This window comes from Argopecten irradians, chromosome 4 (genome assembly GCF_041381155.1).
Source record: "Argopecten irradians isolate NY chromosome 4, Ai_NY, whole genome shotgun sequence".
In the NCBI taxonomy this organism is placed as follows: Eukaryota; Metazoa; Mollusca; class Bivalvia; order Pectinida; family Pectinidae; genus Argopecten; species Argopecten irradians.
In genome coordinates, this window is record NC_091137.1 from 18,025,655 (window position 1) to 18,039,631 (window position 13,977).

At 34.2% G+C, this 13,977-nt stretch overlaps 1 protein-coding gene across 1 annotated transcript in view; it reads right to left on the reverse strand.

Moving 5' to 3' along the window:
* LOC138320816 (FMRFamide neuropeptides-like) overlaps positions 1–11,295 on the reverse strand; it is a 24,535-nt gene extending 13,240 nt beyond the window's left edge. Inside the window, exon 1 of the mRNA XM_069264057.1 lies at positions 11,062–11,295. Coding sequence (XP_069120158.1) covers positions 11,062–11,146 — 85 coding nt within the window. The 5' untranslated portion in view covers positions 11,147–11,295. The remainder of the gene's footprint in view (positions 1–11,061) is intronic.
* Positions 11,296–13,977: the final 2,682 nt, after the last annotated feature.

Genomic DNA, 13,977 nt, shown 5'->3' on the forward strand with positions numbered 1-13,977 from the left:
AAATATGAGAATTAACAAGATAGACCCATTACACAGCATAGTGAATAGTAACTAGATAGATCGTTATGGCAATTCTATTTATACTGAGATATTTTTTCATGTCATTTGGGAATGAAACCTTTCAGTAAAGATAAGTGTAATGAAATATATGGTGTAGTTTATATAGCTATGAATGGCATTTTATACAGTGTATCGACCTGACATACTATTGCAATCTAATACCAAAACTGTTAACAAGGGCATCATTAATTATAATGGAGAACAATGATTAGTGTATATCGAGTTTTAATGGGATTTTAATGGCATTTTTAATTGCCAAACCAGTGATTGCTTATATTTCATGTACGGTTTAGTTTCGAGATAATCTAGGTTAAGTGCTGAACGTAACACACGAATTCATGACATAACAATCAACGCATACGGATTCATGACGTAACAAGCAATACTTGTTCAAGAAAGCAGATAACTCATTCAAGAACTGAAAGGAAGGATACACTGTAGCTGTGATTTAGACTTTACATCCACAGATTATAAATATTAATAATTTTCGATTTGAACAAGTGAAGGATGATACCAGTAACTAATGGAAAGTTGTAAAGGAATCATAAACTTTATTGGCTATAGGTATTAAATCCGTAGACCCATTGATTACCGGAGTGCATTTGATTAATTTCCTCATCGTCATTTCTAAAATGTTATCAAGTTTAATACTGTTGAATAGTATTCCAAAGTGAACTTCCTACCTATGGCACGACAGAATGGTATAAAATCATCACCTCCAGATAACAGTGTCACTGAAGAACTCAAGAGGGTGAAACAAAAATGCTATAAACAATCAGGTCTCAAAGCAGCATTTCCTCTAAAACTACCAGTGATGTCTTGTTATAATATCAAAAACAGCCGTGAAACAAAATGTATCGGCAAAGTAGACATGTGTTCATAGTGCATTTATGTTTTTCGTTGAATGGTCAATTTGCCACAATAAAAACATTAATAAAATAAAATAACAGAGAGATGTAGCGATATTTTAGTAATGCTATAACGAAATATACCACACATTAGTTACAAGAGGAAACAGATACAAACTGTATACATCCTCCAAGCTGACATTCAAGTATTTTTTAGTATACATCCTTGCTGTATTGTCATTATCACGACGTAACGCAATCAAGAAGCTATTTCCTTTCGTATCCACGCGGTAATTGACAGGATCATGTTTATTGAAAATTAATAGAATATTTCCTTTGGGGAAAATTGTTATATATTATATATTTGAATGTTCATCTAGTTGTATATTGACTGTTGATAAGAAAAATAAAATCAACCCCAAGTAATGTAAGGAATTATATTGTTTTCTCTTACCGAAATGTCTTAAAACTGGTAAACCTAAAAGTGTATATTGAAAAATTTAAATATTAATTAAGTTGTATAAGGAAATGAAAACAAGACCAATTCTTATAGTCCAATGAAAATATCAACAAACACATGTACAATGTAAAATGTATTAAGCATGCATTAAAGGTCGACATCTAAAACAAACTTGAAATATATTGCAGAATATAAAGGTACAATAATACAGCACTCTACGACATTTTTGAGAAACTTAAGAATGATACCAATAACAAAATTATTAAGAAACATTAATTTTGTTGGCCATATGTAGTTAAACGGTAGACCCATTAATTATTTGTATAAATTTCTCATCGTCACCTAAGAACTTTGATACTGCTGAATGATTCCATTGTTAGCGTCCCACCTAAAGTACGACAAAATACTTTTGAAATAAATGCCTTAACAGCACCAGGTTTAAAATCAGAACCGTAATTTAATTTCATGTAATATGTTATTGGGTAAGCATGAGACACACGCTTAGCCAGGATTGCCTACTACTGTTATTTTACTGTACACATTACGTCAATTCAAAAATCCTAGCGGGGAATCAAATGTTAAAATCATAGCATGTTAATTCGTAAGGCAATGAACGTTTACGCTTCGATAAACTGCAATAGAAGAACGTGACGGGATAAAATCAACCACAAGCAAATGTCAATATTGAAAATACGATCTTTACCAATGTTTGTCATAATTGTGTTATACCATGTGTTGTTCTGTTTCCTATTATCAGTTTATGCCCCCTAGCGACAAATAATGTTCATTTTCCCATTCAAAAAAGGCAAAAATAAGGTTTCTTATTGGCCTCCTACTACGGAACATACTGAATCATCTGCAGCAAACTGTCACTCTGCAACTTTCGTTTCCTAGCTACTGTATTCCATATAGCCAACCGTACATTTTAGAAACGCACTTTTTAATTTCCCTAAGTGTTAATAAACGCGTCATGTATTGCTGAATCGAATGAATGTCATACTTAGCTAATGTCAGAGATAAGATGCACGTCAACTCTAAATACAATAACAAAAGAGAGTCTTCTTACAATTAATATATGACTCTTATGACATGAATACAATTTATAAATGACTATGTATGTCATTCCTCATCATAATCCAAATAAAGCAATAGATAGCGTTATAGGATTTCATTAATTAAGATGATATTATTGAGTAATATCTACTAAATGGCATACATTTACTGGGTATGAATTACACTAAAAGCAAAGATGGCATATAATGTATTATAGAACATATCGTTTTCGTTAGACATCACCGTGTAGACTAATGGATTATACAGCGTAGACAGGAGATTGGCACCTCTAAGCTGTTGCTACAGGGCTTCAAATTTTAATGAGATGTGCAACGAATGCGAAACCCATCAGCGAGATAAGTATCAAAATGAAAACATATGTAATAAATGTTCGTCGTTTACGTTTTTTATATCTTTTGATTTGTATATATATAATATTTTGATACAATTTATGAATTTCATTTTAAGTTTAGTATCAAAGATGCTAATATATTATTTAACAATTACGTAACTGTATTTATGTGTGATATTTGGAACTTCAGGCTTGATCTCGTACCGACTGTGGAAAATAAAGGTTGAGGATTACATTTTTGAACTAAAATCAAGTATCTTACTTAATTTTGCATTTATTGTTGTCATTCTCTCTGTGTAATACATTGTTGCATGTAGCAGGTGTGTTGATGAATATTACAGCACCCCGATGTAAACATTGTCCTAGTGTTACATACAGACAGCTGGTAGTATGTAATAGGTATTATTTAGTGTTGGAACGCTCTAGGCCATAGAGTGCTGATATCGAACGTCAGTTAGCAATTCTGTGATCTATAACGGCACTGCTATCACAGAGATCAATTCACAGCCGATCAAACATGGAGATTTGATGATCACTTTGTAAGAGGTGTAATCCTACAGAATGTTGATTATAATGCAAATGAAGCAGAGTTGTGTCTAACCTAACCTTAGATTTTGGTATGCCATCTTTATCACTATCGCCATATTGTATTAAAAATTAATAAGAGATTGTATATGCCTTGTTTCTATATAGGTTTACCATATATCGGGTATAAAACCAAGGGTATAACAATTAACATTGTACCTACTTTAAACTTAAGCCATAACATGCATGGCAACATAGCTAACACCAGCTACATTGACAAGACATATAAGTAATCACCTGTGAGTTGACTGAAATCGATCTGAATACCTTACGTGTCTTGTGTACAATTCGTTGAGATAGCAGGTGATGTATTCTGCAGGTTAGTTCCCAATGTAAGGTGTTAGCTAACTGTTATATCGTAATTCCTTCATTCAGAATAGTCCTTTTTACTTTGCTTGTTGAAATTCGTTATTGAAATTACATGATTTTACCGAATGTATTCTCACATACACCCACCAATATTTTGATATTTCAGTTTCTCCGGTTATAGGCTTCTGTAATTGTTAATGAAAGTATTAGTTAGTATCAGTGACGAGATACAGACGGAAGGGTTAGCTGTAAGATACAACTTCAGCTATGAAGGTGTTTATTCGCATTTTTGTACATCATACTCAATGATCTTTTTGATTAAGTCTTCCGAAAACCACATACATTAACTACGTGTCACCGATTGATGTCTGCCGATCTTACATGAATGATTATCTACAGGGAATAATGTTGATCACAGACAAACGTACTTTAAATGCTATTGTGGCTCTTCATTTTTACATACAAGAATTTATTATCTTTGTTTGTTTGTTTGATTAATTTACGTCCTTTTAACAGCCATGATCATGTACGGACGGCCTCACATGTATGCAATGCGCAGCGTGTGTGAAGTACGAGGAGTGTGTTTTGGGAGACTACGGTATGTTCGTATAGTGTCTTCTTGTATAGTGGAACTCTTGCCCTTTTTATAGTGCTATATCACTGAAGCATTCCGCCAAATACACCAAGCAACACACCCCACCCGGTCACATTATACTGACAACGGGCAAACCTGTCGCCCCAGTCCCTGTATTTATGATCTTAAACATAAAATAAACAGTACCGACCACTTCTTTCATGATATCGAATCATTCTTACTGATGGCCGAAACATATGTATAGAACAACATCACATGACTAACGGAAGCTATGGCCTAACAATATTTGATGAATTCTTCGGGTTTATTTTGTTAAAGATGCTCAACCGCTGACAACGCATAAATGATATTCATTATATGAACCATAATTGGTGTTTAATCGTGTATATATATGTCTAATTAACACAAAAAATAAAACAAAATAATTCATTTTGCCTTAGGTACATGCGCAATCAGTACTTCATTCCATATAGGATATAGTGCCAAGGAATTTTTTCGGGATGCAATTAATGATTTTTCATCTTTTTAACTTGAAGAAAAAATTAGAAGCTCAAAGTTTTCCATTTTTCGGCGGTGGAGCATCTTTAAAACGTATTGGAATTTACTTTATTGTTTTGTATTCTTCAATAACAAAAATATATCTCTATTTTATTTTCTAATCAATACTTCGACACATTTATCAGACAGTTTTCTCGTGTTTGGAAATTGAAGTTATTCTCAATTAATGAACTCAATCATCGATCGCATGAAACATATTGACATCGGTACGTCAACAAGATGTCGTGTCAGTATTTCTGGGGAACAAAGGCTTTTTATTTTACAAACAAAATATGTTTTTCTCCAGTTGCTTTTTGGCCTAATTGAATACACGAACCAAGATTTCAGTAGCTAACTTATGATCAGACGAATTCTAAAAGATACTAATTTCAAATAGTGTGGCGATATTTGTAATTAACAGTAACATTAGTCTGTATGAGACTTAGAACTAGAAGTTTATGATCAATATTGATTAAAAACCAAACCGTAACACGCAAAGGTGACCCCTTAACATCAAACACATCATTTACAAATGACTGTTTGTCCGTATTATTCCTAACCTTTCATGTCCATTGCATAGAAATTCAATTTGTAGCTACGGAGCAGCTCTAAAAGAGATTTACAAATGGTATGAATAATTAAATTTTCTCCCGTTCGTGTTCAACGTTGGTTGAATCTTCAAATGCAAAAATGTAATTAAATTCAGTTTTTCGTATATTAAAATACATTTGAAGGACAGACACCTTGGTGCTATAAAAACACACGGTGTGTGATTTGATTGTGTTTGTTTTAGTCCCGCGGAAAACTTTCATCGAGTTTCAAAGTCATGAGAAATCAGCGTATAAATGGAAACAAATGAAAAAGAATGTCGTTTGCCTGGCTATTACTTCATAAATCCAAGATATATTGTGAATAATGATAATAATATAACTTGAATTACTCAGTGGGGTACTTGGTATCTAAGCCAATAGTTTAGTTAGGCCAATCACTATGCCGCTTTTAAAATGTTCCGGGAAAACGTTCTTCGTCATAATGCTCGGCGTTCTTCTTTCAAGCTGTGCAAAATTATTATCAAAAGTTTAACCAATAGAAGAAATGAGTGTAACATTTGAAATGAATTTCAAGATACAAGTTATGACTTTTGATAATACTGAATAGTAAAACACCAAATATAATTTGTTATCATATTTTTACTAGAGAAGGTACAGTTTAGCAGGAACATTTCAAAAGTTTCGAATTTGTGTCAAGTTTTTCATCCTCAAGATTCTATTGTATGTGGAGGAAACAAGAAATATACTAAATTTTGACACTGACTTTTATGTAAATTTAATACGAGAGTGAAACTGCTTATCATGAAATGTTTCTAAATCTATTTGATTAAAGATGCTCCACCGCTGACAAATAGTATTTTTTCACTATCAAAAACAACAACAGACGATTTAGTATTTTTCTTCAGTTACAAAAGTTACTTACTTTACACCATTACCATCATTGAAAAGTTTGAGCTTCTAATTTTACTTTAAGTTAAAACTATGGAAAATAATTAATTGCATCCCGAAAAAAAATTGTTCAAATGATGGATATCATTTATGTCCTGTCGGCGGTGGAGCATCTTTAAATGAAGTTATTATTATTATTTTTGTTTTAAATCCAAGGGGGTAATGGTAGACGATCCGTTAAGATAATTTGACATATTACCATTACGGATAGTATAGTTGGGTTTTTTTTCTGGTGGAGGGATTAAACATTGAACAAACATCAAATTGAGGATTGAACACATTTTAATATACTTGTCATAAAAGCTGTATTGTTAACAATGTCGTTATAGATATAATTATATACCCAATATGTAACTGTTTTCCCTATTACGACCAGTCAACCACACATAGAATTGAGAAAACAGTCAATGAGTTACACTTACTTACGTTTTAATTCCTGCCATTTTGTTTTCGGAAGTAGTTCATATTTCATTTCTAAAACTTTATAAATGTATCGTGATTTAGTGCTTGATAATACAAGTGATGATGGCGGGAGTGGCACACCACATCTGAGTCGAGCATTTTAAATCTCCGTGTAGCAGTTGCCAGGTACTGACCAATGGTGAGTGATTTTTCTCACAGTGCTCTGGCTTTCCTCCACCACCAATACTTAAGGCACGTCCTTAACCATTGCTATCAATAAGACGTTATGATAATCAAACCCCACTGGATTTGAGATTTTAAAATTTGAAGCAGTGGCTAGGTGCTGTTGGTAGGAAGTTTTTCCCCGGGAACTCTTACTTTTCTACACATTTTGTATGACCCTTGTTGATGGTAGGACGTAAAAGAATATATATATCAACTCGCATTTATCAACGAAATTCATACGATTTGTTTCAGTTGTTTTATGTTCATTGTCATAGTAATAAATTAAATGGATGCCGCGTTATATAATATTTCCTTTATAAAAGTGTCTTTATTGACTAAATTTTGTATCAGTTTCATCATTATTCGTTTTGTGTTTTAAACCTTATAATATAATAAATGTTGTGTGGTTATCACGTTAGGCATTATATAAATACTAGCTGATGTTGCAATATTTACCAGATAAAATTCAAAAACTCGAAAGACCACACCAACACCTACACACATAAATGTAGAATACTGCTAACAGAAAACGGTCTATTTTATATATATTTGTTTAAAGTTATCGGAATTCTGATAACACCTTTAGGGACTTGCTCCACACAGTTCGGTTCGGTTTACTGCAAAATTTTCACGAGTTTCCCATTTTAAATGCTGCGAACGCTCACAGTATCAGGCATGTACATTAAGTATTGTACGATTCGTTCATATTGATTCACAAACAAAATCACATGAATTTGAAAACTATGAACACATGTTACCGTTTATATAATTGGAAACAATCTACGCAAGCATTTAGCGACAAATTACCCTTGAAATAAGTGAAGAGGGAGTTAATAAAGAGTGGAGGACATTACAGGAAGTCTTCATGTTTGTTATATGCCGAATACAATCTGATTATTACAAATTCATGTCGTTAAAATTTGAAGCACAAAAACGGGACATAAAATCACTGTCACTTTGCCACTCTTCCTCCTTGGATGGGCTTAACTCCCCAGTTGATCCTGATAAACAACCCCTTTATTCAACACTCTAATCCATGATTTCTATTCCCTGGGGGTATCGTTTGAGTGACTGTCAGTCGCAGGCCCTCATTCTGTAACATTCTTACGACAGACTGTTTTTGGAGATATGATTTTGCAATCCGCGATTAAAGTGGCCTCCTTATCGGGTTTTCGCCTTGCCAGTTGTCCTTGCTCCGCTGGGGTTGTATGGTTAAACACAAATGGTGCAATATCGGTGCCATGCAGAAGCGATAAATTGTATCCAAGTTCAAAGATTAATTAGGAATCTAGTAGACACTTGCGCTGGAGACACATATTTTCGTAGCGATTCCGATCACCAGATGACATTTATAATAAAAAGGACTATTAATTGAGACGATAAGTCATATTTTATCTACTGTCTGACTTCTAGATGTCTAATCGAGCACGAAAAGCAGTAATAAGAGAGCTCTCTTCTCCTATAAACAACGCATGCGATTTACCCATATATTGTCTGCATGTCGTGGTCTTCACACGTTTACCATCCTGTAACATCTCCAATCTTATAAATGGCCAATGTCACCAATGAAAAAGACACTTAAAATTCTTGTAAAAATATCTGATGAACGTAAATCTAGTTTTCTTTGTACAGCGTGCATGTCAGATTTCAGAATGTTCTTAAAGATTAAATGGACTTTTGTTTCTGGATAAGTAAAATATAGTAAATTATTACTATATCTGAACTCTGTGGATTTGAGCAAACGTATATATTCCCATTAAATAAAAATACTTTCATAGATTTCAGAAATATTCAAAGATCATCAAATCGATAATTTGAAGTGCTACAGATCTGTTAAACACATTTTAGTGAGCGATACTCTTTTGAGCTTTCATTTCAGGGCCTTAGAATTATAACTGCTACCTTATTGTATGATCGCAATATGCGACTAAATTTGTAATATTATCTATTTCCGTTTACGAAACTATCTTTGTTCTTTTTAACGTCCTTCTTTACAGCGTTGGATCATGTGTGGTAAGCTCTGAGTTCTATCCACTTGCCGAAATATACTAAAGCCTATAATAATGGTAGTCTCTGTAATTCTGAATGGCCCTGCTTAGCGCTAAGCCAAACGGGATTGTGACGACTGAGAAAATACTATTTCATGGTAATAAAGGACTCAAGTATGTATATTCTATCCCAGTGGCTAAAATATTGCAAAACAATGATTTTGTATTATCTAACTCGGGTATGTTTAGTACTGGTTATCAAATACAATACCTCTCACATAGTCTGTGTAGCTATGATACCTAACAATGCACAATAGGGGCTTCTATTTTCAGCCAGAAAAAAAAAATCCGGTGTCGTTATTAAATTGGCGATTCGTCTTTACGTGGGAAAAAAGAGAAATTATAATAATTGAGTCCAAGTATAAAAGAAAAATATTCTGCTATATATGGTTATAAATGAAAGATGAATTCTATCCTCGTTATCAAAAGCTGTAGTAAAACCAAGGTATTAAGATTTACCGTTTTTGTGATCCGTTGGACAGTAGGAAAGAGTTGCGATAAAATTGGGGTTTGAATCTTGTGGTCTATTCTATATTCAATATACACGAAATTCGTATAGATCGATGCATCTACTATTCATCTATATCAGCTAAAGACTTGTATCAAAAGACTATGGAACAGCCGGATTATCCGGGCTACTAGCAACGACAGTCGATCTGTGAGCAAAAGACACTTATTACGACTTGGAGAGATTGAGATTTTAAAGACTCTATCAAGTCAAGAATAGCAGATGAATAAGGTCTTACGAACCAATGTGATATATGCGCGGTTACCGAATATTGTCCCAGCGGCCATATGCAGTCCTCGTGTTAAGTTTAATATTTGCACTTTGCGTTCACTCCACGTATTTGGAGGATTTCGTTTATCATTGGTGGTTTCTGTCTATAAAGAATGTCATTTTTATGGCTTTTAGGGTACAACAGGTACGACATTTTATCTTTGGTTTTGACAGTCAAAAATCATATTAAATGTCAAAGTTCCTAATAGGAAGCACTTTAAACTAAATCCTGCTCAACAATCAAACTATTGCACTATCTACCTTCCTTATCGGATAAAGCAGCGAGCTGTAATTAGCGGTACGATATGTCGCGAAGGTCATTATGAATAGATAGATGTAGAAATAGAGACTGCTTTTGTAATACGATTGAAGACTTTTGGTAATTGGATGTCTCAGGTCGAATTCAAGGCAACATACACGTAATTCAGCTCGCGACTTAATCAAAATGTCTCTCCATTATTACGAGCTTGACATTTGATTTGACCTTCAACTGTCACTCGACCAATTAGAACCTATCGAATTAACCCTTCACACAGATGTCAGATATTGTTATCGTATTGCATTCTCTACTGAACTAGCTTTATGATATGTATACGCATGGCTTTGAAATATCTCTACTGTGTTGATGATGACCCTAGATTGTATTTGTTAGAATATGTTTGGATTTCATAGCAGGTGCGCGAGGAGCTCCACTAATGGAATTCAAACAGCCGGCTATGTATTGGATAATAAATGTAAACTTGGTATGGTGTAATACAGTAGATTGCAGGAGCAATTGAGTATTCTGCATCACACGCGAATGTCATATCAATGTATCTGTCATTGATGCCATGCAAGCTTAAGCAGTTGAAAGTGAATTACGCTCGAATATTTAAAAAATAAGAATGCAATGATAGTATTCATACGGCTTTACAATCACATCAAGTAATTAAAGTGATAATATTTGGTACCCTAATATAACAACTGTTTTAGTTCATAGCTTTGCTTGAAAAGAAATAATATATTATAAATAATTAATAAATAATAAATAAATACCTTATGGAGCTTATAGACATTGGTAAACTCATAATAACCAAAGTTCTTGAATTAATATTATTTCAAAAACTTTGGTGTATCAGCGTAGTATCCTTATCAAGATCAAACTTTTGGAAAAATACATGTTGCTCATTTCGTTTTACTGTAACGTCCTAAATCCGTTTCCAAGAAACGAATGCCACTTCGTGCATAGTAATTTGGAAGCAATTCATAGATTTATTATATGTATTATACATAATTACAGTTAAATAATGTCATTCATATAAGACACTTACCTAACTTTCCGTCATCTGTAAATGCCAGGTCAATAATTGCCAAGAAAAGAGCTGCTCCACAAATTACCATAGCCTTTGTATCCATAGCTACTAAAGTGTGTGTAATCTGAAAACTACGAAATGTTGAAATGAAACTTTCCAGATGTGGACTGAAGAACTTTGTAAAGTTTTTGTAGTTATCTACACTCTTTCCATGTCTTGTGGCCTAAAGGAAGGTACTAGTTCTAGTAAGTCCTTAAGTATCACAACTGAGATTTTGGTCTGTGCGTCGCGTGCTAATAAGGTCTCCACGACAATACATGTAGTTGTCCAATGGAAATTGACATGTTAACAAGACAGGATTGGATTGGTCACGTGTTTATAAAAAATCGTGAACATGTAAGGATTGTTCTGATTGGCCGTTTCGGCTGCCTGTTATTGGATAAGTGGGTTGGTGTGGGAGGGGAGGCATTACTTCTCAGAGCGACAATGTGCGCTATTGATATCTACCTGATCAGTAGGATCGATACATTCCATCACAACCACGCGGAGCCAATGTACAGGAGGATAGCCTTCCCCACTGTCGACTGCTACCATCAGTCCGTAGTCAAGTCCTCCATTGTTCGAAAGTAATTCTGTCGTGTAAAAAGTTTTCGTGCATCTTGTTGAACAAGCGTCCATGATTACAGCGAGATTTGATGATATTGTATCAGGGATGCGCGTCTATGTAGAATCGTCGTGATTGAATCGGTTATTGGGTCGGAATTAGGTAAATCAAATCTTAAACGTGATCAGCGTTGCTGGCTTGTTCGTTAACCGTAAAACCACTAGTAAGAGATTTATAAAGACTGTTATTAAAACAGTACATGTAGAATTATACAGTGTAATCATACAGACCGGCCGGTACCATGACTTTAATTCCGTATCCCTGCAACCAATGTTAGATTTGAACAGACGTGGATTTCTACAATAGAAATAGAAAATGGCGTGATAAATATGCGTATTGGCCATTGTTTATGAACACCACAGTTGACTTGTAGAGCGGCTAAAATGACAATAAAACACCACAATGGATTATTCTTCACAAACAATAGTCACATTACTGGTGTGTGTTCTGAACAATTACTTGTCCTCAAACTCTACTATGAAACAATATTCAATTCCAACAAGGTGATTGATTATATAGTGTAATACCAATATAGGGACGCATTGTCGGAATAGGATATTTGATGTCTTTATGATATATCTAATTGTTAACTTTTTAAAATTCTTGAACATCTTAAGATTCATAGTTTAAAAGAGTCTCTAGATCTCCTTGAATTCTACTTAGTAAAATGTTGTTTGACCACGATAATTATTCCTTTTAAATATTGGTAATAGGGCGTTAATTCAAACCTGTCATATATATGATACAGTTAAATCACCCAAGGAACCTTTTGTGGCCTTAGAAAGGGGTCTTTATAAGCAGATGGTCCTTATACAGAGGTGGTCACCAAAGCAGGTTTCGTTGTATTTTATCACACTTTTAGCTGGTACTGAGAGGTATACAAGATGGATGTAACCAAGAGTTTTACTTTTTTCAATTTTACATGCTTTTTTTACTTAGAATTAATAAAACAGAAAATTTTGAATTATATCGAATAAGAAATAATTATGTTTCCTTGGCTATCGTGAATTATGAAGACGACAAGTGTTGTAAATCCATAAAATTTCGATTTCGTGCATACAACCAAAGCAGAAAAACTTTTAGTCCGATGTGACGGTTTCGGAAATGGAACATTGAATCAATATAGCTTTACCATAATGTATTTCATCAATGTCTACAGGCTCGGTATATTTGGTTGTCACCGAATTGTACATAAATTCGAAATTTGATGGGAAGAATGATAGTAAAATTTTAATTAAATAACCACTTTCATTTTCATTAGCTAACAGAGAAATGTTGATTGACACTGTCAATCTTGGTGGACAAACCGCGGTGGCCGAGTGGTTCAGATGTCACGACATATTACCACAAGCCCTCCACCTCTGGGATGCGGGTTTGAATCCCAAGTGGGGCACTTGCTAGGTACTGACCGCTGGTCGGTGGTTTTTTCCGGGTACTCCGGCTTTCCTCCATCAACAAACCTGGCACGTCCCAACATGTCTGTGGCTGTTAATAGGTCGTTAAACTGATAAAGCCAATGGTGTTTGAACGTTCCGAAGTTTTGTGTTTATAATATATTTCGTGTGATAATCAATTTAATGAAAGTGTTCTGCCGGTACATAGTTTTGTTTACTAAATTTTGAGTGCTGTCATTTTAACCTGTCTTCTTCTACACTAATTGGACAATCATCAATGGCAATAAAACTGGGCTGTCCATTCTTAATTGATCGATATTCAACATACATTTGCGGTGTTATCTCACATAGATGGAAAATGTTGTTACAGGTTGTAACGTTGCATTGCTCGATCTAATCAAACGCGAGAACAGGACTACTGAAATCATAACACATTCTTTTTATTATTCAAATAACTATTTTTCTGAAGACATTTGATAGGAATCAATGAAATACAACAACTGCTTAAATCAATAGAAATATAAACTGTGTATGTCCATTGTTAGTGTTCATTTGATATAGTATCATTTCCACCACTCCGACCCAAGGGATTTGAGGTCACATTTAGGGTAAATGGATTTATCCCCTTCCCCAAAGATGTTTCTGATCCACTTTCATGAGAATGCATCAAAATAATTTATGACTAGCAGTGAGCTAAAATCAGGTATGAGGTTTATGCGAACTACTTTTAAAGGTATATTAATTCGTTTGTGTTGATTGGTGTCTTCGGCAGCATGCTTCGAAAATATAGGATATAGCACTATAAAAGGGCAACAGTTCCACTACAAAAAGACAAAACACGAACATACCGCAGTCTCCCAAAACACGTACCTCGTA